General features: G+C 39.3%; 1 protein-coding gene and 1 pseudogene across 3 annotated transcripts; both read right to left on the reverse strand.

Annotated features, from left to right (window-relative positions):
• Positions 1-1,603: 1,603 nt before the first annotated feature.
• Positions 1,604-2,179, reverse strand: LOC133057458 (keratin-associated protein 4-11-like). Of its 3 annotated transcripts, none has more exons than XM_061143985.1 (2): positions 2,086-2,179; positions 1,604-2,010 (listed from the first exon to the last, which is right to left on the reverse strand). In XM_061143985.1, the coding sequence occupies exons 1-2, from the start codon at positions 2,177-2,179 to the stop codon at positions 1,604-1,606; spliced, it is 501 nt and encodes a 166-aa protein (XP_060999968.1). The 3 variants fall into 3 exon arrangements, with proteins under 3 accessions (XP_060999968.1, XP_060999969.1, XP_060999967.1); XM_061143986.1 differs by having other exon boundaries at positions 1,604-1,977; positions 2,083-2,179; XM_061143984.1 differs by having other exon boundaries at positions 1,604-2,179.
• Positions 2,180-10,168: 7,989 nt separating this feature from the next.
• LOC133055624 (keratin-associated protein 4-11-like) lies at positions 10,169-15,719 on the reverse strand (annotated as a pseudogene).
• Positions 15,720-25,621: the final 9,902 nt, after the last annotated feature.

Raw genomic sequence — 25,621 nt, forward strand, 5'->3', positions numbered from 1 at the left:
GCTTTGGGTAAGAATGAGGAATAATGCCCCTATACAACTTAAATTATTATCTCATTGTTATTTATGTGTAGAATTTATGGAAGTCAAACAGATTTATCATTCATTACCATTGAATTACTTATTTACCCTATAACTCTTAGACTATGCATATACAAAACTTTCTATATATTTCTCCTACTTCCACTAGCATAAATTCATCAGGAATTTGCTTTTATCCTTTTTTCCTAGGATAGACTTCATAGGAATTTGGGAGGGTTCTGAGTTAACCTAAGATAAAAATTGGTCCATTAATTGGATTCCCTACTAATTTCCACATTTCTCATAGGATTTGTTGACAAGGTACCCAAGACCCATGCTGTCAAATACACATCCTAGAAAAGTCATTAAGATAAGAAAATACTAAAATTTGAATATTTTCAATAGTCTGTTAACCCTCAACTTCTCAGGAAGGTTGATTTGCCCAAAACAATTATTTTGTTGTTAGTGGATAGAGAGGAAATAAGAAATCTGAGAGTGTAATAAATTGGGTTACATGTGGGATAGATAAACCCAAGGGAAGACTCTGGTTTTCCAAGGAGAAGAGCAAGGGCAGAGCAGTATATTTGGAGAGAGGGAAGGAAAAAAAGGAAGAAAGGAAAATGGAGGGATGAGGCAACTAAGAGAGGAGTGGAATTTTAGGGAAATATATGCTTTAAAATGGAGAAGGAAATGACAACCCACTCCAGCATTCTTGCCTGGAGAATCCCATGGACAGAGGAGCCTGGTGGGCTACAGTCCATGGGGTCGAAAAGAGTCGGACATGACTGAGCACACAGCACATGCTTTAAAAATAATATCCATGGCTGATTCATGTCAATGTATGACAAAAACCACTACAATATTGTAAAGTAATTAGCCTCCAACTAATAAAAATAAATGAAAAAAAAATATTTAAGAAAGTTTTGCTGTGGGGTATAATCCATCTCCTCCATAAACTTAATTTTTTCAAAAAAATTATTATTTTTCAATTCTCTTGGAGATATTGTGTTACGTATTATGTTATTTCTGGGATTGTTTGTTTTCTTCTATGTCACTGCATGTTGGATTTGTCCTAAAGATGAGAGCAGAAATTGGTAAGCTTGATAAAGTTGTATTAATATGTTGAATACCATTTCCCAGAAAGGGAGGACAATCATTATAAAGCAGCAAACACAAGAACGTTGTATGGGCCAGGAAAGTGGAGCTTTATTCAGAAGCAGCAACAAGACACAGAAATATCCCTTAAAAGTCTTATAGGATGTGGCCCCCAGACTTTCAGATCTGAGGCTGTGACATCAGGGCCCCTATAAGCCCTGCAGGAATTTTCGTGTTTGGGACTGGAAGACCCAGTACCCCCACATCAAAAGGTCAAGTGTAGAACTGGGGCAACTCTGCTAATTTCTTTCTATAAATACCACCTAGTTTCATTTGCTAGCAAGGAAAAGGCCAACAAAGGAGAGAGTCTGGCCTGAGGCCAGGATGTAGACACACAGACTATGGGAATGGCCTCTCCTCTGGTGTCTGTGTGGAGTCTGCTTCTGTGATAAGATGGATGAAGAGGAGAGGGTGGGTTCAGAGAGGTGACTCAGCAGCAAGAGGAGGGACAGCACACGGGGCGGGGGCAGGTGGAGATGACACAGGTGGGCCGATAGCAAGTGGTGTGGCAGGAGACCCGGCCACACACTGGGCGCAGGCAGCAGCTCGGGCGGCAGCAGCTGGAGATGCGGGAGCAGGTGGGCTGGCAGCACACAGACTGGCAACAGCGGGGCCTGCAGCAGCTGGAGATGCAGCAGGTAGGCCTGCAGCAGTTGGAACCACAGCAGGAAGGGCAGTAGCAGCTAGAGATGCAGCAGGTGGGGCGAGGGCAGGTGGGCTGACAGCAGACAGGCTGGCAGCACTGGGGCCTGCAGCAGCTGGAGATGCTGCAGGTAGGCCTGCAGCAGCTGGAACCACAGCAGGAAGGGCGGTAGCAGCTAGAGATGCAGCAGGTGGGGCGAGAGCAGGTGGGCTGGCAGCAGACCGGCCGGCAGCAGCTGGACACACCACAGCTAGGGTGGAGGCAGGTGGTCCTGCAGCAGCTGGGGCGGCAGCAGGTCTCCTGGCAGAGACTTCGGCCACAGCTCTGGTCAGAGCAGACGGAGCCACAACAGGAGTTGACCATGGTGTCAGAGGGTGGAGGTTCTGGGTGAGTTTCTAGGAGAGTGAGTTTCTCAAATTTGGAAGTTTCCCTTCCACATGTCCTCTTTTATACTCAGCTGAGGGACTTCTGTGATTACGAAGAGAGTAGTTCCTTCTTTTTGTTTATATGACTAAAATACAATTAGTAAGTCATATGTGTTTTTCTAGTAAAATTTGGCAATATATAGAAAATAATCATTTCCGTTTTCTCAAGTTCCCCAGTCTTTTCACATGAATCACCTGTTCTGTTTCTTCTTTAGTTTGTAAGGTTATAAGACTTCAGTCCCTGGGCATCATGTGACATTGGTGGGCCTCTGTCCCTTGTTTATTTCTCACCTTGATATGACTTTGGGAGAGTTTCTGATGAGATTAGGATCTCTAGTGGAAATTTCATGTTTCAATCAGATGGAATGTTTGTCAAGAAAATGGAAGTAAGCTTCGCTTTTTGAATGTGAGAAAACTTATGATTCATTGTGTGTATTCTGGGTGGTCACTGAGCTAATGACATTCCAAACTGTGTTATTTCTCATTGCCTTGATGAACTTTGAAACAGTTAGCTGTGACTTGGTGTTTTTAAGCAGCAAACAGTCATCTGAGATTAATCAGAAATGTCTTTGATCTTCAGACGTGTCTTCTAGGCTAGGGTACAGTAATTGACACAATAGTTTTGAATCAAAATATGTCATATTAATGCTTTGTGAACATTTTATTAAAATCTTTTTCAAATATTCTGAGCTAAAATGCCTAGCAGTTTTTGTAGTATTACTTATGATTAAGATATTCTTAGATGCATTAAGGGGAATATAAATAACCTTCACTATCTTACCTGTACTTACACAAAAATTGCATCCATAAAGAGCTTTATAACCAAAACCAGATATGATTAGGCTGCTAAATTAGAGGTCTTTTTAGTGCCACAGGCATTTAGAGAAAAACAACATTCTAGGAAAGAGAAGGTAATCTTCTTGATATTCCCTCTTCCTGCAAAATCTTGTGAGTTCAGCATTCTCCTAGTGATCTTTTACCAGTGAGTTCAACTGCCATCTTCCTCCAAAATCTTCCTTGATGCCATGAAGTCAAGTCCTTCCTCTGCTACACTTCAGCTGTGCTTTGAGTATTCGTGGGCCCTACCGAATATTCTCTACCAGAGATGCACTTATGTATCTGGCTCACTCTAAAATATAAATTCCATTTATACAAAGACTATGATTTACTCATCTTCATATCTTCAGGGACTGAAATGAGATGAGTTTTTGATAAGGGAGATGTCTGTGTAATGAGTGAAGGTTTTGTCTAGGCCATCAAAGAAGACACACTGACCTTGAGAACACGTGTTATTCATATAGATGGGCAGAAGGGGGATTTTAAAAAGGGAGCTATATTTGAGATTGGGTATAATCCTGGTTTGTGATGGTGAAAGGGGTATGTCTGGAAAGTCTATTTTAAGAAGAAATGAGAGAGAAGTTGAGATTCCTGGTATGTGGGAGAAATCTTGTGTAGCCTTGCATTCTAGAAAAAAAAGTAGTAGATCTACGTGTAAATCCATGGCTGATTCATGTCAATGTATGACAAAAACCACTACAATATTGTAAAGTAATTAGCCTCCAACTAATAAAAATAAATGAAAAAAAAATCTCTCTCAGTTAAAGAGTAGACTTGAATATTTCTCTTGAATATTTTCTCTTAAAATTCTGTCACATTGGGGTTTAAAAATATGAAATGGCATTAATAAGTTAATAAAAAGTTTAAATTGTTATAAAAAAATAAAAGTCTTTAGGTGGGAAGATAATAAAATATATACACTATATATGAATTATTTTAATTTTTGATCTGCCTTTATAAATGCAAAAATGAGGGAGACATTGCTTAAAAGGTTGAACTGGGGCAGGGTGAGAGGTGAGCTCACAGAATCAGGTGATGGCAATAAGCATCATAGAGTTATTACAAAGAAAGTATCAGCAGATACTTTGACCAAACTGAAAATAGAGCTATAAGGAGGGATCTTCATAAAAGTTATAAAAGATATCTCAGTTTAACCATTTATAAACTTTATGTATATATATATAATATATAAATATATATAATATATAAGTATATAATATACACACATATATTATATATATATACATATAATATATATAATATACATAAATATATAAAATATATTGATATATATATAATATATATATACACACACACACGCATATCCCAGATGGCACTAGTGGTAAACAATTCACCTGCCAATGCAGCAGACATAAGAGATGTGGGTTCGATCCCTGGATTGGAAAGATCTTCTAGAGGAAGGAATGGCAACCCACTCCAGTATTCTTGCTAGGGAAATTCCCTGGAGAGAGGAACCTGGTGGGCTACAGTCCATGGGGCTGCAAAGAGTCAGACACTGAACACACACACACATTCACACACACACATATATATCTTAAGCTTCCTACCTCCTGCTGCTGTTGCATCTAAGTCACTCCAGTCATGCCTGACTCTGTGCGACCCATGGACAGCAGCCCACCCGGCCCCTCCGTCCACGGGACTCTCCAGGCAAGAATACCAGAGTGGGTTGCCATTTCCTTCTCCATCCTATCTCCTAGGGGATATTAATCTAAAAATTTAAAGCACAGACTAACAGAAATGGTAAGTTGTCTTAAAAAATGAAGAAGAAGAGGAACTGAAATCACTTGGAGATATGGAAAAGACATATGCACCCAAAAATTAGAATGGAATATTTGGCACGGTTATGCACTTGTTGCACAGTTGGCACAGTTTGGCACAATATATGCCTACGTGCTACATGCTAAGTTGCTTCAGTTATGTCCGCTCTTTGTGACCTCATGGACTGCAGCCTGCCAGCCTCCTCTGTCCATGGGATTCTCCAGGCAAGAACACTGGAGTGGGTTCCCATTTCCTTCTCCAGGGGATCTTACCAGCCCAGGAATCGAACCCAGGTCTCTGGCATGCAGGCAGATCTATAGATACTCATGTAGACATATATTTGTATATATAGGCATCTATTTATGTATGTATTTTGGTCAACATGATGGTAGGTGAAAAGGTTTCTCCATGCGATTTTAATTTGCATTACTCTTATTGTAAAGGAGATTAGACAATTCTTCATATGTTAAAGAGTTCATATGTTTAAGAGCTATTGGAATTTTTCCTTTTCTACAAGGAAAATTATGGGAAAAAATTCCTTAATATCTATAATTATGCTTTTGGTTTTTCACTGTGTTTAGCCTTTATACAGTGATTTTTGCAGGAGCTCTTTGTATATTTTCAAAATTAGCCTTTTTATTTAATGTGAATTTCAAATTTTTTCCTAGTTTGTCTTTGTTCTTTAATTTTGCTTCTGTGTTTTTACCACATAGATGTTTACTTTTTTTAATTAATTCATTTATTTTGATTGGAGGCTAACTATACAATATTGTGGTGGTTTGTGCCATACATCGACATGAATCAGCCATGGGTGTACATGTGTCTCACCATCCTGAAATGGTCTCACCACCTGCCTTCCACCTCCTTCCCAACCCTATCCCTCTGGGTTGTCCCAGAGCACCAGCTCTGGGTGCCCTGCTTCATGCACTGAATTTACACTCAAATTTATTAATCTTTTCTTTTCTTTTATGGCTCCCAGGGCAAGCGTCACACTTTGAAAGATCTATCCAGTTGTAAATTTGCATAAACATTGTCTCATAGTTTCTTTTGTGAAGTTCAAATTTTCATGTTTTATATTTTCAAATATTGTTCTCAGTTCAGTTCAGTTGCTCAGTCATGTCTGACTCTTTGTGACCCCATGGACTGCAGCATGCCAGGCTTCCCTGTCCATCACCAACTCCCAGAGCTTGCTCAAACTCATGTACATCGAGTTGGTGATGCCATCCAACCATCTCATCCTCTGTCGTCCCCTTCTCCTCCTGCCTTCAATCTTTCCCAGCATCAGGGTCTTTCCCAATAAGTCAGGAGTTTCAGCTTCAGCATCAGTCCTTCCAATGAATATTCAGGACTCATTTCCTTAAGGATTGACTGGTTTGATCTTGCAGTCCAAGGTACTCTCAAGAGTCTTCTCCAGCCCCACAGTTCAAAAAGTATCAATTCTTCGGCACTCAGCTTTCTTTATGGTCCAATTCTCACATCCATACGTGACTACTGGAAAAGCCACAGCTTTGACTAGACAGATCTTTGTTGGCAAAGTAATATCTCTGCTTTTTAATATGCTATCTAGGCTGGTCATAGCTTTTCTTCCAAGGAGCAAGCGTCTTTTAATTTCATGGCTACAATCACCATCTGCAGTAATTTTGGAGCCTAAGAAAATGAAGTCTCTCACTGTTTCCATTGTTTCCCAATCTATTTGTCATGAAGTGATGGGACCAGATGCCATTATTTTTGTTTTTCGAATGTTGACTCTTAAGCCAGCTTTTATAGTCTCCTCTTTCACTTTCATCAAGAGGCTGTTTAGTTCTTCTTTGCTTTCTGCCATAAGGATGGTTTTATCTGCATATCTGAGGTTATTGATCTCCCAGCAATCTTGATTCCAGCTTGTGTTTATATGATGCTTAAGATTGCTTAAGATTCCAGCTGATGTATTCTGCATGTAAGTTTAATAAACAGGGTGACAATATACAGCCTTGATGTACGCCTTTCCCAATTTGGAGCCAGTTCATTGTTTCATGTCCGGTTCTAACTGTTGCTTCTTGACCTGCATACAGATTTCTCAGGAGGAAGGTCAGGTGGTCTGGTATTCCTATCTCTTTAAGAATTTTCCACAGTTTGTTGTGATCCACACAGTCAAAGGCTTTCACGTAGTCAATAAAGCAGAAGTAGGTGTTTTTCTGGAACTCTGTTGCTTTTTCTATGATCCAACAGATGTTGATAATTTGCTCTCTGGTTCCTCTGCCTTCTCTAAATCCATCCTGAACATCTGGACCTTCTTGGTTCATGTTCTGTTGAAGCCTGGCTTGGAGAATTTTGAGCATTACTTTGCTAGCATGTGAGATAAGTGGAATTGTGCAGGAGTTTGAACATTCTTTAGCATGGCCTTTCTTTGGAATTGGAATGAAAACTGACCTTTTCCAGTCCTGTGGCCACTGCTGAGTTTTCCAAATTTGCTGACATATTGAGTACAGTTCCTTCACAGCATCATCTTTTAGAATTTGAAATACCTCAACTGGTCTATTAGGTATTTATACAGTTATAGAATATGCAGTTTAAACATTTTTGAATCTGATATGAACATAACCCAACACCATTTATTAAGTAATATATTCCCCCCGTATTGAAAATAGTACTATCACTATTATATACTAAATTTTCTTATGTATTTGTGTCTAGTTTTAGACTTGTTTTTTAAAATTCGTCAATGATTTTTCAATGCACTAGGGTATTAATATGTATAATATTAACTTGATCTTAGTAACTACAAGCTCAAGTCCAAAATTGTGGTAATATGCTAGTTAACTCAAATATCTGTATGTGGCACAACAGTAAATGTATACTGGGTTCCCTGCCATGCAAAAATAAATTGCACCTGGCTGGACTCTGGGGCTGGCATTTTAAAGAAGACACTATCCACGTCTGTGATGACATATTAGTCTTGTTAGACTTGTGCTTCCTATAAATTTTTGTATATTAATTACATCTGAACAGTTCAGAGGAACGGTCTTGTTTTATCCCTGAAAATCTACTGTTAACTTCTGAGAACTGTCTTCCCACACACTAACCAGAGAGGACTATTAAAAGGAGCTTGTGGGAATTCTGATTTTGCTTTAACTATTCCTGAAGCAGAGCTTGTTGCAGGAATTGTTACTCTTCTGAAATGATTTATTGCTTACTATTTTCCATCTAGAAGGGCTTGAACAATTCCAAACATAGAGTATTAGCATGGCCAAATGAAACTGGGTGAAGGGTACACTTAGTGGATGCTCTATTCACTTAAAATCCATCCTAAGGTAAAGTTGATTGGACCACAGAATAATCACTCCAGCCACACTTTCTAATTCATAATTTTATCTCATGGTTTTTACTTCTACAATATCTTCTGTGTCATGCTTGGATCTTTTAAAGCACTATAACTCTCCCTGGTGGTAATTATTGTATGTTAAGTGCCTGTATAGGACAACCCTAAGAAGTCTCGCATGCCACCCTCGGGTTACTTCACCCAAGTCATTGCATAGGATGAGGGGTAGCTGTTCCTTGCTATTATGAGCCCTGAGTGAGTTATTCTGTGCTGCTTTCCCTAAACTCTATCATGCCTTTGTAAATAGTCCTTTTATTATCTAGATACAGGGGCCATCTCATTCCCATTGTGACCCAGTTCTTGTTGTAAAAACAGGAAATTATAAGCCTCAGATATTTTAATACTGAAAAAGATGTATACACCTCCATTCTTTGGTTTAGCACTAACTAATAAAGCTTAATATTAAAGTCATGGTCTGTATCCTTTAATTAGCAGTTGTCAAAGAAAAACACATAGGATGGTAAAACATTTGTTAACTCTAGTGTATGAAAAGAGGGCTGTACTATGCAAAACATTTCAGAGTAAGTTGAAAAAAGTGAATCTGAAAATGTGTATAAGACATTTCTATGGTAGACTAAGAATATAGCTCCCAATCTACACTGGGGTGAAACCCACGTGATGTCTGTCAGCTTCTATCCATTTTGTCTGTTAACATCTTAATGTTTTTTAGAACTAATAATAAACTCTTCATTATGTTCGCTATTTAGAAATATAGCACAGTTAATATAAACAAATTTCGAGTTTAAAATGTTTTTAATATACTCCTGATTATGAAACAAAACTTATAGACTCTTACAGTTGTATAGAAATAGTACTATTGCATATATTCTGATACATTTTCACAGCTAAGAAGGATCATGCTTACTTGAGTTTTGGTGATGAGAAAACTGAGTCTCAAAGACTTATGTACTCTTAAGCGCCCATGCACTCTTTTTTTTTTTTTTTTTTTAGGGGACTCCCATTCTAGCTTTGACTTTATTTTTTTTTAAATTTTTATTAGTTGGATGCTAATTTCTTTACAATATTGTAGTGGTTTTTGTCATACATTGACATGAATCGGCCATGGATTTACATGTATTCCCCATCCTGATCCCCCCTCCCACCTCCCTCTCTACCTGATCCCTCTGGGTCTTCCCAGTGCACCAGGCCCGAGCACTTGTCTCAAAAGTAAGACCAAGTAAGGTGATGAAAGCCTAAAATGGAAGAATAAAACCAACCAGAAGATGGAGAAATCTGATAAATCTGAGAGACTAAAATTATGAAGAGATTTCAGTCTGGAAATACTTAAGTTTTGAGCATCTATTACTAGGAAGTTTTGAATTTTTATGGAAAAATTGCCATGATCTTCATTAATTCCCAGAAATCTGGATTTAGACGGTATACTTGGTATTCTGAAAAAGCCTTATGTATAGAGAGGAAGACAGGAGAGAAAAAAGGAAGGAAGGAGCAAAGGGGAGAGGGAGGAAAGGAAGAAAGGAAAGAAGAGGGAGAAAAAAGGACTTAAGGTAGGTTGAGGAGAACTCCTAACATAAGTAACTGTTCCTGAACATATTCTCCTGCGTTTGAAGCAAGATGATCCTTGATGTAAAGTGATAGATATACACACATACACACAAGCACACACACACATTGTATCTTTAGCAAATCAGAAGATTTCAGCATTAGGGAAATGGGTGTTTATTAAGAACACATAAAAACAATATCATATGAGATCATCACAATCAGTGTATACTTCAGATGAAGACATTACTGGTCTAAGAATAGATGTATTTGAGCCTGAGTTAAAATCATGACAAATGTGTTTTCATCTGTCACTCCCTACAACTGAGCACCAACTCTGAAGGCCAAATCAGGAGTTGGCCACTGTGCCCATTCCCCAGTTACTGGCTGGCTCCAACACATTTTATGTTTTTTGAGGACATATTTAGTATGACAAAAATCATGGGCAGAGATTCAGCAACAGGAAGAAGCACAGCACACGGGGTGGGGGCAGGTGGAGATGACACAGGTGGGCCGATAGCAAGTGGTGTGTCAAGAGACCCGGCTGCACACTGGGCGCAGGCAGCAGCTCGGGTGGCAGCAGCTGGAGATGCGGGAGCAGGTGGGCTGGCAGCACACAGACTGGCAACAGCGGGGCCTGCAGCAGCTGGAGATGCAGCAGGTAGGCCTGCAGCACCTGGAACCACAGCTGGACCCACAGCAGGAGGGGTGGAAACAGCTGGAAGTGTAGTGTTTTCTTGGATGTTTCAAACTTTGGATCATGTTTGATATTCTAAAACCCTGGCAGATAATTTATGGTTCCTGCTACTACCAGGTCACATTGTTGATTAAGTTATTTTTTTTTTTTCATTTATTTTTGTTAGTTGGAGGCTAATTACTTTACAATATTGTAGTGGTTTTTGCCATACATTGACATGAATCAGCCATGGATTTACATGTGTTCCCCATCCTGAACCCCTCCCACCTCCCTCCCCATTCCATCTCTCTGGGTCATTCCAGTGCACCAGCCCTGAGCACTTGTCTCATGCATCCAACCTGGACTGGTGATCTGTTTCACACTTGATAATATACATGTTTCGATGCTGTTCTCTCAGGTCATCCCACCCTCGCCTTCTCCCATAGACTCCAAAAGTCTGTTCTATACATCTGTGTCTTTTTTTCTGTTTTGCATATAGGGTTATCATTACCATCTTTCTAAATTCCATATATATGTGTTAGTATGCTATAATGTTCTTTATCTTTCTGGCTTACTTCACTCTGTATAAGGGGCTCCAGTTTCATCCATCTCATTAGAACTGATTCAAATGAATTCCTTTCAATGGCTGAGTAATATTCCATGGTGTATATGTACCACAGCTTCCTTATCCATTCGTCTGCTGATGGGCATCTAGGTTGCTTCCATGTTCTGGCTATTATAAACAGTGCTGCGATGAACATTGGGGTGCATGTGTCTCTTTCAGATCTGGTTTCCTCGGTGTGTATGCCCAGAAGTGGTATTGCTGGGTCATATGGCAGTTCTATTTCCAGTTTTTAAAGAAATCTCCACACTGTTCTCCATAGTGGCTGTACTAGTTTGCATTCCCACCAACAGTGTAAGAGGGTTTCTTTTTCTCCACACCCTCTCCAGCATTTATTGTTTGTAGACTTTTGGATAGCAGCCATTCTGACTGGCATGTAATGGTACCTCACTGAGGTTTTCATTTGCACTTCTCTGATAATGAGTGATGTTGAGCATCTTTTCGTGTGTTTGTTAGCCATCTGTATGTCTTCTTTGGAGAAATGTCTGTTTAGTTCTTTGGCCCACTTTTTGATTGGGTCATTTATTTTTCTGGAATTGAGCTGCAGAAGCTGCTTGTATATTTTTGAGATTAGTCCTTTGTCTGTTTCTTTGTTTGCTATTATTTTCTCCCAATCTGAGGGCTGTCTTTTCACCTTGCTTATAGTTTCCTTTGTTGTGCAAAAACTTTTAAGTTTCATTAGGTTCCATTTGTTTATTTTTGCTTTTATTTCCAATATTCTGGGAGGTGGGTCATAGAGGATCTTGCTGTGATTTATGTCGGAGAGTGTTTTGCCTATATTCTCCTCTAGGAGTTTTATAGTTTCTGGTCTTACATTTAGATCTTTAATCCATTTTGCATTTATTTTTGTGTATGGTGTTAGTAAGTGTTCTAGTTTCATTCTTTTACAAGTGGTTGACCAGTTTTCCCAGCACCACTTGTTAAAGAGGTTGTCTTTTTTCCATTGTATATCCTTGCCTCCTTTGTCAAAAATAAATTGTCTGTAGGTACGTGGATTTATCTCTGGGCTTTCTATTCTGTTTCATTGACCTATATTTCTTCTTTGTGCCAGTACCATACTGTCTTGATGACTGTGGCTTTGTAGTAGAGCCTGAAGTCAGGCAGGTTGATTCTTCCAGTTCCATTCTTCTTTCTCAAGATTGCTTTGGCTATTTGAGGTTTTTTGTATTTCCATACAAATTGTGAAATTATTTGTTCTAGTTCTGTGAAAAATACTGTTGGAAGCAACCTAGATGCCCATCAGCAGACGAATGGGTAAGGAAGCTATGGTACATATACACAATGGAATATTACTCAGCCATTAAAAAGAATTCATTTGAATCAGTTCTAATGAGACAGATGAAACTGGAGCCCATTATACAGAGTGAAGTAAGCCAGAAAGATAAACACCAATACAGTATACTAATGCATATATATGGAATTTAGAAAGATGGTAACGATAACCCAATATGCAAAACAGAAAAAAAGACACAGATGTACAGAACAGACTTTTGGACTCTGTGGGAGAAAGCAAGGGTGGGATGTTCTGAGAGAACAGCATTGAAACAAGTATACTATCAAGGGTGAAAGAGATCACCAGCCCAGGTTGGAAGCATGAGACAAGTGCTCAGGGCTGGTGCACTGGGAAGACCCAGAGGGATGGGATGGGGAGAGAAGCGGGAGTGGGGATCGGGATGGGGAACAAATGTAAATCCATGGCTGATTCATGTCAATGTATGGCAAAAACCACTACAATATTGTAAAGTAATTAGCCTCCAACTAATAAAAATAAATGGAAAAAAAGAAAAAAGAAAATTTGGTGGGAAACAAATATATCATTGGAATGCATTGGTTGACAGATTTCAGAGAAAATTGATACTTTGTGTTTGTTTAGCAGAGAGAAAGCATCATGATGGAGAGGGGGCAATATATTTGGAGGCCAAATTCAGTATAAGAATCTGTTAGAACTGAGGTTTGGCAGTTGGCCTCTCATGGTTCAGCTAATACTTGGACGTCAGGTTGGTTGATGGTGCGGGACAGGACGTTCAGCAGCAAGAACCCCTAAAGCAGACTGGGTGGCAGCAGGTGGTCTTGCAGCATCTGGGGCAGTAGCAGCTAGAGATACAGCATGTGGGCCTGCAGCAGCTGGAGATACAGCAGCTGGGATGACCACAGGTGGTCCTGCAGCAGGTGGGGTGGCAGCAGACAGGGTGGCAGCAGCTGGATACACCACTGCGGGGGCGGCAGGTGGTTGTGAAGCAGGTGGTCTGGCAGCAGCTCGGGGGAGCAGCAGGTTTCCTGGCAGAGACCTTGGCCACAGCTCTGGTCAGAGCAGATGGAACCCCAATGAGAGTTGACAATGGGGTCAGAGGGTAGAGGTTCTGGGATGATTTTCAGAAGAGTATATTTCTTGAATCTGAATGCTTTCTTGCTCTAGGTCCCATTTTATACTCTGCTGAAGGAGCTCTTTTCTTGTTATTGTTTATCCTAATAAGTGAGCAATTATTAAATTAAGCGATTATGTTTTCCATATTGGATGGGAAACAGTTTCCTATTTCTGATGGATTAATATTTACCTCCAATACTTTGGCCACCTCATGCAAAGAGTTGACTCATTGGAAAAGACCCTGATGCTGGGAGGGATTGGGGGCAGGAGGAGAAGGGAACAACAGAGGATGAGGCGGCTGAATGGCATCACCAACTCGATGGGCATGGGTTTGAGTAAACTCCAGGAGTTGGTGATGGACAGGGAGGCCTGGCATGCTGCAATTCATGGGGTCGCAAAGAGTCGGACACGACTGAGTGACTGAACTGACTGAATATTTACCTCAGTGACCCTTCCTGCATCATATTTGGTTGTCTTCCTTTGCTACAGATACTAGGTAAACATTCTAAGCTGAATATGCTGACTCTCACCTATCTGCTTTTTGCTCCTGAATTATTATCCTGTCATTCCTTCCTTGCAGGGATCATCTATGTTTACAGATACTGTAGTTCCTTCCACAAAGCATTGTCATATGAACTTTCACCTGGAGTAGTCCAGGTGTCACCCTTCCACATCTGTGGATCTTGCCATGCTCACAACTTTTGTAGCATTCCTTATGGGGAGAAAAAAGATTTAGTTGTACATTCAGTTCAAAAGGAAATCTCAAAAGATGGAATCTTAAGATGAGTTTCCCTGGTGGCTCAGATGGTAAAGAATCCACCTGCAATGTGGGAGACCTCAGTTCAATCACTGGGTTCAGTCGCTGTGTGGGTTGGGAAGATCCCCTGGAGAAGGGAAAAATTACTCCAGTATTCTTGCCTGGAGAATTCCATGGACAGAGGAGCCTGGCGGACTACAGTTCATGGGGTCACAAAGAGTCAGACATGACTGAGCAACTTGTAGATAAGATGAGAAGTTAGGGTAAAACTTTTATCAATGTGGTCAGTTCTAAGCAAAATTGGTCAGTGTATAGATAGGAGAAACCCAGGACACACAAACTGTGTTCTCATCTCATTTCCTGGACTTAAAATGTTGGCAGATTTTTTTTGTTTGTTTTCAAAGAACAACATATACAAATATCATATATTGCTTATATATGGAATCTTAAAAAGAGTACAAATGAACTTATCTTCAAAACATAGAGTCACAGATGTAGAAAATAAACTTAGGGTTACCCAGGGGTAGGGGTGGATAGATTAGGAGATGGGGGTTGACATATTCACACTGTTATATATAAAATTGATGGCTAATAACAGTACAGTTCCCTGTACTGTATAGCACAGGGAACTCTGCTCATTATTCTGTAAAGACATATATAGAAAAGAATCTTAAAAAGAGTGGATATATGTGTATGTATAACTGATTCACTTTGCTGCGCATCTGAAACTAATACAACATTGTAAATAAACTTTAATAAAAAATTTAAAAACAGAACAATATATCTGCAATGGGACATAGCTCATCTGGAATCACCACTGGAGTGGGAAACAGTGCTTATGTTATTTAAAAAATTATATTTATGTATAAAGTAGAATTGAAACTGGTTCAAAATTGGGAAAGGAGTACGTCAAGCCTGTACATTGTCACCATGTTTATTTAAGTTATATACAGAGTACATCATGTGAAATGCCAGGCTGGATGAAGCACAAGATGGACTCAAGATGGCAGGGAGAAATATCAATAACCTCGGATATGCAGATAACACCACCCTTATGATAGAAACTGAAGAAGAATTAAAGAGCTTCTTGAAGAAGGTGAAAAGGGAGCATGAAAAAACTACCTTAAAACTCAACATTCAAAAAACAAAGATCATGGCATCCAGTCCCATCATTTCATGGCAAATAGATGGGGAAAGAATGGAAACAGTGACAGACTTCATTTTGGGGGGCTCCAAAATCACTGCAGATGGTGACTGCAGCCATGAAATTAAAAGATGCTTGCTCCTTGGAAGAAAATCAATGACAAACCTAGACAGTGTATTAAAAAGCAATGACATTACTTTGCCATTATACATTCAAAGCTATGGCTTTTCCAGTAGTTGTGTATGGCTGTAAGAGCTAGACAGTAAAAAAGGCTGAGCACCAAAAAATTGATGCCTTTGAACTGTGATGCTGGGGATGACTCCTGAGAGTCCCTTGGACTGCAAGGAGATCAAACTAGTCAATCCTAAAGGACATCAACTGTGAATATTCATTGGAAGAACTGATGCTGAAGTTGAAGCTCCAATACTTTGGCTACCCATTGTGTAGTGCAGACTCTCTGGAAAGGATCCTGATGCTGGGAAAGACTGAAGGCAGGAGGAGAAGGGGAAGACAGAAGATGAGATGGTTGGATGGCATCACCAACTCAATGAACATGAGTTTGAGCAAACTCCGGGAGATGGTGAAGGACAGGGAAGCCTGGCGTGCTTCAGTCCATGGAGTCACAAAGAGTCAGACCCAACTGAGCTGAGCGACTGAACAACAATGACATCAAAATAGAATATACAGAGTAACCTGAATTGTGAAAAAAAAAAATGTATATAGGGTTATTGTTACCATCTTTAAATTCCATATATATGCGTTAGTATACTGTATTGGTCTTTATCTTTCTGGCTTACTTCATTCTGTATAATGGGCTCCAGTTTCATCCATCTCATTAGAACGGATTCAAATGAATTCTTTTTAATGGCTGAGTAATATTCCATGGTGTATATGTACCACAGCTTCCTTATCCATTTGTCTGCTGATGGGCATCTAGGTTGCTTCCATGTCCTGGCTATTATAAATAGTGCTGCAATGAACATTGGGGTGCACGTGTCTCTTTCAGATCTGGTTTCCTCAGTGTGTATGCCCAGAAGTGGGATTGCTGGGTCATATGATTGGGATGGGGAATACATGTAAATCCATGGCTGATTCATGTCAATGTATGACAAAAACCACTACAATATTGTAAAGTAATTAGCCTCCAACTAATAAAAATAAATGAAAAAAGTGTATATATAGAAAGATGGTAACAATGACCCTATATGTGAGACAGCAAAAGAGACACAGATGTAAAGAACAGACTGTTGGACTCTGTGGGAGAAGGTGAGGGTGGGATGATTTGAGAGAATAGCATTGAAACATGTATATTATCATACGTGAAATAGATCACCAGTCCAGGTTTGATGCATGAGGCTGGGTGCTCAGGACTGGTGCACTGGGATGACCCTGAGGGATGGCATGGGGAGGGAGGTAGGAGAGAGGGTCTGAATGGGGAACACATGTACCCCCGTGGCTGATTCATGTGAATGTATGGCAAAAACTACCACAATATTGTGAATTAATTAGCCCCCAATTAAAATAAATAAATAAATAAAAAGAAAAATATTGACATTATTACCAGAAATGTGCATAGTAATTATCACTGCTTGATAGACTTATGGAAGCTTAATTTTCTTCTTAATACTTTTTCTTTGATTTTTCTTTAATGACTTGTTTTTCTTTTCTAAACAGAAAGAATTTTTAAGAAAACTGTCATGCCATTACATAGAGATCTCCACTGTGAACCACTGGGGCTGGGTGTTGGGGGAGTTCCAAGCTAGCATGGTGCTCAGAGGGTAGCACCAGTTCAGCTGCACTGGCTTTTATGATGTTCTGTTGGTAAAAAAAAAAAAAAAAAAAAAAAAAAAAAATGCCCTGAACTCCCAGAGTGCTCCTGTCATGATGCATCCTTGTGATCCAGTAAGAAAGAAAGTCAAGAATGTGAGAAGGGCTCCTCTTCTAGGGCTAAGCCTTATGTCTATTCTGATTATTTGATGACTTTGAACTACTGGTTTATAAATAATTTGAATCTCATTCTTGCCCTGGAATGCCAATTCACAAATCCAAGAGTGGACAATGATACATTTCATGTGAGTGCACTCAACAAAAAGTGTATGTTTAAACTGCTTAGTAGGCAGGAAACCAAAGCTCCACCAGAAGAAAGAGGCTTGTTATGAACCAGAAATGTTCATATAGTGCTGGATAGGAGGCACAGCACTAGGCATGATTCTCAGTACACCTCCATATAGTTTGACTCATACAGTCTGGGAGAAGCATCTCTCTATTCATTATAGAGGCAATTCCAATGCATGGCTAGAGCTTCAAGCACGCAGAATGAGATGCCAGATTTGGACATGGAGCTGCAGCAACTGGGCAACTTAAAGAAGCAGAGGTATATGTGGAACTATCAGAATGGAGCATGCTGTGAATTAGATCGAGAGAGCATTTCAGGGGAGGAAAAATAATGTTCCCTCTACCATTCGGGAGGGAAACCTTTCTAGATAGAACCTACTTTTCTAGGTTCTTGGCTGAGACCCACCTGTAATAAAATAGATTAATAGGCAAAAACCAAACAGAAATTTAATTACATGTATACCCCGGGCTGTGAAGAAAGCTGAGCGCCGAAAAATTGATGCTTTTGAACTGTGGCATTGGAGAAGACTCTTGAGAGTCCCTTGGACTGCAAGGAGCTCCAACCAGTCCATCCTAAAGGAGATCAGTCCTGGCTGTTCATTGGAAGGACTGATGCTGAAGCTGAAACTCCAGTACTTTGACCACCTGATGCAAAGAGTTGACTCATTGGAAAAGACCCTGATGCTGGGAGGGATTGGGGGCAGGAGGAGAAGGGGACAACAGAGGATGAGATGGCTGGATGGCATCACCAACTCGATGGACATGAGTTTGAGTAAACTCGGGAGTTGGTGATGGACAGGGAGGCCTGGCGTGCTGCGATTCATGGGGTTGCAAAGAGTCAGACGCAACTGAGTGACTGAACTGAAATGAACTGAACTGATACCTCTATGTACATGGGAGATACCCAGGAAAACTAAGGAGCTCCTCAAAATGAGCCAGGCCACCAGCACCCTGCTGCTGCTGCTAAGTCGCTTCAGTCATGTCCAACTCTGAGTGACCCCATAGATGGCAGTCCACTAGGCTCCTCTGTCCCTGGGAGTCTCCAGGCAAGAATACTGGAGTGGGTTGCCATTTCCTTCTCCAAATATCATCTCTAGCTAAATGCAAAAGATTTTGGAAACAGGAGAGGCTAGTTATGGGAGTTAACCAGGAAAAACACAGTAAACAGTGGTAAGGTTGTTTTGCAGATTTAAGTTATTTGCCTTGTCCAGTAATAAGAGTTTCTAGAAATTTAGAATCACCTTTTTCTTCCTAGTATAGAGAAGGAGACACCCTTACAAATGTAGACTTCCGTTATAAATATAAATGCCTCTTACAAAAGGGTGATTCTACTCAGTGTCTCCCATATCTACTGTCTCAAGAATAATCAGCCTAAAATAGTATTTATGCCAGAGGCATATTTTGGGGTGGCACACTCTGCTCCCCCTCTGGATAATAGAGGCATGTAGCTAATAGACATAAGAAAAGCTATTTAATTTGTCATTAAGAAAATACAACTTAAAAAAACAAATCCTATTTTGGATTGATTATAACCAGGGTTGGTGGCAATGCATAGAAACTGGAAGGCTTATAGAATGTAAGGTGAGAGTGTAAATTGATGACACTCTTTGGAGGATGAGTTGGCAATCATTATTAAAATTATAAAGACAATTCTGTGTCCCTGTTATCCCACACTAAAATTCTAAAGGTTGTCCTTTTAAATCTTCCTTGCTGTAGTTTCCCTTCTCTTAACCTTGAAATGGTGAGATACCCCCATGGCTCTGATTTTAGCTCCTTTTATTTATCTTCTGTTTGCCTACGTATCTTCCTTGTTTGATTTCACCCAACTCCATAGAACACCAAGAACACCACATTTTTTTTTAAGTGGGTTTAGTTCCAATTTAGTCTTTTTTTTTTTCATTTATTTTTATAAGTTGGAGGCTAATTACTTTAAAATATTGTTGTGGTTTTTGCCATACATTGACATGAATCAGCCATGGGTTTACATGTGTTCCCCATCCCGATACCCCTACCACCTCCCTCCCCATCCCATCCCTCTGGGTTTTCCCAGTGTATCAGCCCTCAGCACTTGTCTCATGCATCCAACCTGGGCTGGTGGTCTGTTTTACCCTTGATAGTATACTTGTTTCAATGCTATTCTCTCAGAACATCCCACCCTCGCCTTCTCCCATAGACTCCAAAAGTCCGTTCTGTACATCTGTGTCTCTTTTTCTGTTTTGCATATTGGGTTATCGTTACCATCTTTTTAAATTCCATATATATGCATTAGTATACTGTATTGGTCTCTATCTTTCTGGCTTACTTCACTCTGTATAATGGGCTCCAGTTTCATCCATCTCATTAGAACTGATTCAAACGAATTCTTTGTAATGGCTGAGTAATATTCCATGGTGTATATGTACCACAGCTTCCTTATCCATTTGTCTGCTGATGGGCCTCTAGGTTGCTTCCATGTCCTGGCAGTTATAAACAGTACTGCAATGAACATTGCGGTGCACGTGCCTCTTTCAGATCTAGTTTCCTTGGTGTTTTATGCCCAGGAGTGGGATTGCTGGGTCATATGGCAGTTCTATTTCCAGTTTTTTAAGGAATCTCCACACTGTTCTCCATAGTGGCTGTACTAGTTTGCATTCCCACCAACAGTGTAAGAGGGTTCCCTTTTCTCCACACCCTCTCCAGCATTTATTGCTTGTAGACTTTTGGATAGCAGCCATCCTGACTGGCGTGTAATGGTACCTCATTGTGGTTTTGATTTACATTTCTCTGATAATGAGTGATGTTGAGCATCTTTTCATGTGTTTGTTAGCCATCTGTATGTCTTCTTTGGAGAAATGTCTGTTTAGTTCTTTGGCCCACTTTTTGATTGGGTCATTTATTTTTCTGGAATTGAGCTGCAGAAGCTGCTTGTATATTTTTGAGATTAGTCCTTTGTCTGTTTCTTTGTTTGCTATTATTTTCTCCCAATCTGAGGGCTGTCTTTTCAGCTTACTTATAGTTTCCTTTGTAGTGCAAAAGCTTTTAAGTTTCATTAGGTCCCATTTGTTTATTTTTGCTTTCATTTCCAATATTCTGGGAGGTGGGTCATGGAGGATCCTGCTGTGATTTATGTCGGAGAGTGTTTTGCCTATGTTCTCCTCTAGGAGTTTTATAGTTTCTGGTCTTACATTTAGATCTTTAATCCATTTTGCATTTATTTTTGTGTATGGTGTTAGAAAGTGTTCTAGTTTCATTCTTTTACAAGTGGTTGACCAGTTTTCCCAGCACCACTTGTTAAAGAGGTTGTCTTTTTTCCATTGGATATCCTTGCCTCCCTTGTTGAAGATAAGGTGTCCATAGTTACACGCCAGTCAGGATGGCTGCTATCCAAAAGTCTACAAGCAATAAATGCTGGAGAGGGTGTGGAGAAAAGGGAACCCTCATAGGTACATGGATTGATCTCTGGGCTTTCAATTCCGTTCCATTGATCTATATTTCTGTCTTTGTGCACTACCATACTGTCTTGATGACTGTGGCTTTGTAGTAGAACCTGAAGTCAGGCAGGTTGATTCTTCCAGTTCCATTCTTCTTTCTCAAGATTACTTTGGCTATTTGAGGTTTTTTGTATTTCCATACAAATTATGAAATTATTTGTTCTAGTTCTGTGAAAAATACCGTTGGTAGCTTGATAGGGATTGCATTGAATCTATAGATTGCTTTGTGTAGCGTACTCCTTTTCACTACATTGATTCTTCCAATCCATGAACTCGGTATATTTCTCCATCTATTTGTGTCCTCTTTGATTTCTTTCATCAGTGTTTTATAGTTTTCTATATATAGGTTTTTTGCTTCTTTAGGTAGATATACTCCTAAGTATTTTATTATTTTTGTTGCAATGGTGAATGGTATTGTTTCCTTAAATTCTCTTTCTGTTTTCTTATTGTTAGCATATAGGAATTCAAGGGTTTTCTGTGTGTTAATTTTATATCCTGCAACATTACTGTATTCAGTGATTAGCTGTAGTAATTTTCTGGTAGAGTCTTTAGGGTTTTCTATGTAGAGGATCATGTTGTCTGCAAACAGTGAGAGTTTTACTTCTTCTTTTCTTATCTGGATTCCTTTTATTTCTTTTTCTGCTCTGATTGCTGTGGCCAACACTTCCAAAACCATGTTGAATACTAGTGGTGAGAGTGGACACCCTTGTCTTGTTCCTGACTTTAAGGGAAATGCTTTCAATTTTTCACCATTGAGGATAATGTTTGCTGTGGGTTTGTCATATATAGCTTTTACTATGTTGACGTATGTTCCTTCTATGCCTGCTTTCTGGAGAGTTTTTATCATAAATGGATGTTGGATTTTGTCAAAGGTTTTTTCTGCATCTATTGAGATAATCATATGGTTTTTATCTTTTTAATTTGTTAATGTGGTGAACACCACATTTTTAACTCAATCCCTGACTTTTCCACTGAGCTGAAGACTCCCTAGTTAATAGTTTCATTTGGGTGGATAATATTAATCTCCAATTTGACATGGTCAAAACAGAACTCTTGGTCCATTTCTTCCTCCAGGTTTATTTTTCTCTCAGTCTTCATATCAGTAAATGGCACTACAAATGGTCCCTGTCTTACAGTGGTTCAACTTAAGATTTTTTGACTCTACAATGGTGCATAAGTGATACTCATTCAGTAGAAATTTTATTTGAATTAAAATTTGATCTTTTCTCAAGTTAGTGATATACTGTATGATACTCCAGGCAGCAGCAATGGGCCAAGCTCCTAGTCACAAGGGCAAACAACCAATACACCTACAACCACTCTGTGCTCATGTTGTACCCATCCTCATTCTGTTTTTCATTTCAGTACAATATTAAATAAATTATATGAGATATTCAGCATGTTATCTTTTTTTCTTTTTTTGAACGGCCATCATTTTTTTATTATTATTATTATTATTTTTTTGTCATACATTGATATGAATCAGCCATAGATTTACACGTATTCCCCCATCCCGATCCCCCCTCCCACCTCCCTCTCCACCCGATTCCTCTGGGTCTTCCCAGTGCACCAGGTCCGAGCACTTGTCTCATGCATCCCACCTGGGCTGGTGGTCTGTTTCACCATAGATAGTATACATGTTGTTCTTTTGAAATATCCCACCCTCACATTCTCCCACAGAGTTCAAAAGTCTGTTCTGTATTTCTGTGTCTCTTTTTCTGTTTTGCATATAGGGTTATCATTACCATCTTTCTAAATTCCATATATATGTGTTAGTATGCTGTAATGTTCTTTATCTTTCTGACTTACTTCACTCTGTATAAGGGGCTCCAGTTTCATCCATCTCATTAGGACTGGTTCAAATGAATTCTTTTTAATGGCTGAGTAATATTCCATGGTGTATATGTACCACAGCTTCCTTATCCATTCATCTGCTGATGGGCATCTAGGTTGCTTCCATGTCCTGGCTATTATAAACAGTGCTGTGATGAACATTGGGGTGCACGTGTCTCTTTCAGATCTGGTTTCCTCAGTGTGTATGCCCAGAAGTGGGATTGCTGGGTCATATGGCAGTTCTATTTCCAGTTTTTTAAGAAATCTCCACACTGTTTTCCATAGCGGCTGTACTAGTTTGCATTCCCACCAACAGTGTAAGAGGGTTCCCTTTTCTCCACACCCTCTCCAGCATTTATTGCTTGTAGACTTTTGGATAGCAGCCATCCTGACTGGCGTGTAATGGTACCTCATTGTGGTTTTGATTTGCATTTCTCTAATAATGAGTGATGTTGAGCATCTTTTCATGTGTTTGTTAGCCATCTGTATGTCTTCTTTGGAGAAATGTCTGTTTAGTTCTTTGGCCCATTTTTTGATTGGGTCATTTATTTTTCTGGAATTGAGCTGCAGGAGTTGCTTGTATATTTTTGAGATTAATCCTTTGTCTGTTTCTTCATTTGCTATTATTTTCTCCCAATCTGAGGGCTGTCTTTTCAGCTTACTTATAGTTTCCTTTGTAGTGCAAAAGCTTTTAAGTTTCATTAGGTCCCATTTGTTTATTTTTGCTTTTATTTCCAATATTCTGGGAGGTGTGTCATAGAGGATCTTGCTGTGATTTATGTTGGAGAGTGTTTTGCCTATGTTCTCCTCTAGGAGTTTTATAGTTTCTGGTCTTACATTTAGATCTTTAATCCATTTTGAGTTTATTTTTGTGTATGGTGTTAGAAAGTGTTCTAGTTTCATTCAGAATAATAATAAAATACTTAGGAGTATATCTACCTAAAGAAACAAAAGACCTATACATAGAAAACTATAAAACACTGATGAAAGAAATCAAAAAGGACACAAACAGATGGAGAAACATACCGTGTTCATGGATTGGGAGAATCAATATTGTCAAAATGGCTATTCTACCCAAAGCAATCTATAGATTCAATGCTATCCCTATCAAGTTACCAACGGTATTCTTCACAGAACTAGACCAAAGAATTTCACAATTTGTATGGAAATACAAAAAACCTCGAATAGCCAAAGTAATCTTGAGAAAGAAGAATGGAACTGGAGGAATCAACCTGCCTGACTTCAGACTCTACTACAAAGCCACAGTCATCAAGACAGTATGGTACTGGCATAAAGACAGAAATATAGATCAATGGAACAGAATAGAAAGCCCAGAGATAAATCCACGGACCTATGGACACCTTATCTTTGACAAAGGAGGCAAGGATATACAATGGAAAAAAGACAACCTCTTTAACAAGTGGTGCTGGGATAACTGGTCAACCACTTGTAAAAGAATGAAACTAGCATGTTATCTTAAAATAGGTTTTGTGTCAAATGATTTTGCCCTACTGTAGGCAAGAGTAAGTGTTCCGAGTATATTTAAGGTATAAGCTGTGACAGTCAGTTTGAGTGTGTGCTCAGTCACTCAGTTGTGTCTGACTCTTTATGATCCCATGGATTGTAGCCGGCCAGTCTCCTCTATCCATGGAATTTTCCAAGCAAGTGGAGTGGACTGCCACTTCCTACTCCAGGAGATCTTCCCAACCCAAGGATCAAACCCACATCTCCTGTGTCTCCTGCATTGGCAGGCAGACTCTTTACCACTGTGCTATCATCTTCATTAGGTTAAGTGTATTAAATGCATTTTTAACTTATGATATTTCAAATTACAATTGGCTTATCAGGATATAACCTCATTATATAATCCTAAAATTTGTATAGGACCACAAAAACTTGGAATAGCCAAAGCAATCTTGAGAAAGAAGAACAAAGCTGAAGTTATCACTCTCCATGACTTTGAACTATTCCACAAAGCTATAGTAATCAAATCAGTATGATACTGGTACAAAAACAGGTACATAAATGGAACAGAATAGAGAGCCCCCAAATAAATCCATACATATATGCTCAATTAAACTATGACAAAAGGGGAAAAAATTTACAATGAGGAAAAGTGGGGAGAGACAGTCTCTTAAATAATTGGTGATGGGAAAACTGGACGGCTACATGGAAGAACATAAAACTAGATTTTTTTCCCACACCATATACAAAAATAGACTCAAAATAGATTAAAGACTTAAACTTAAGACCAGAAAGTAGAAAACTCCTAGAAGAAATAGAGACAGTACTCTCCTTGACTTTGGTCTTTGCAAATTTTTTTTTTTTTTTTTTTTTTGGATCTTTCTCTTTAAGCAAGGGAAACAAAAGCAAAAAAAAAAAATTAAAAGTGAGATGACATCAAACTAAAAAGTCTTTTTACAGTGAAGGAAACCTTAACAAAATGAGAAGGTAACCTAGTGAATGAAAGAAAATATTTACAAATGATAGGGCCAATAAAGGATTAACATCCAAACTATGTAAAGAACTCATACAAATGAAAGTCAAAGTGTTAGCCACTCAGTTGTGTTCGACTCTTTGCAACCCCATGGATTGTAGCCCACCAGGCTTCTCTGTTAATGGTTTTTCCCAGGCTGGAGTGGGTTGTCATTCCCTTTTCCAGGGATCTTTCTGGTCCAGGGATCAAATCTGGGTCTCCCATACTGCAGACAGATTCTTTATTGTCTGAACCACCAGGGAAGCCAAAGAACTCATATAGTTCAATATCAAAAGAACAAGAAAATATAATTTTAGAATAGACAGAGGTCCTAAATAGGCATTTTTCCACTATATATATATATACATATATATATACACACACACACACACATACATATATGGTCTGTGGGCACATGAAAACATATTCAATATCACTAATGCAATCA

This window comes from Dama dama, chromosome 5 (assembly GCF_033118175.1).
Source record: "Dama dama isolate Ldn47 chromosome 5, ASM3311817v1, whole genome shotgun sequence".
NCBI lineage: Eukaryota > Metazoa > Chordata > Mammalia > Artiodactyla > Cervidae > Dama > Dama dama.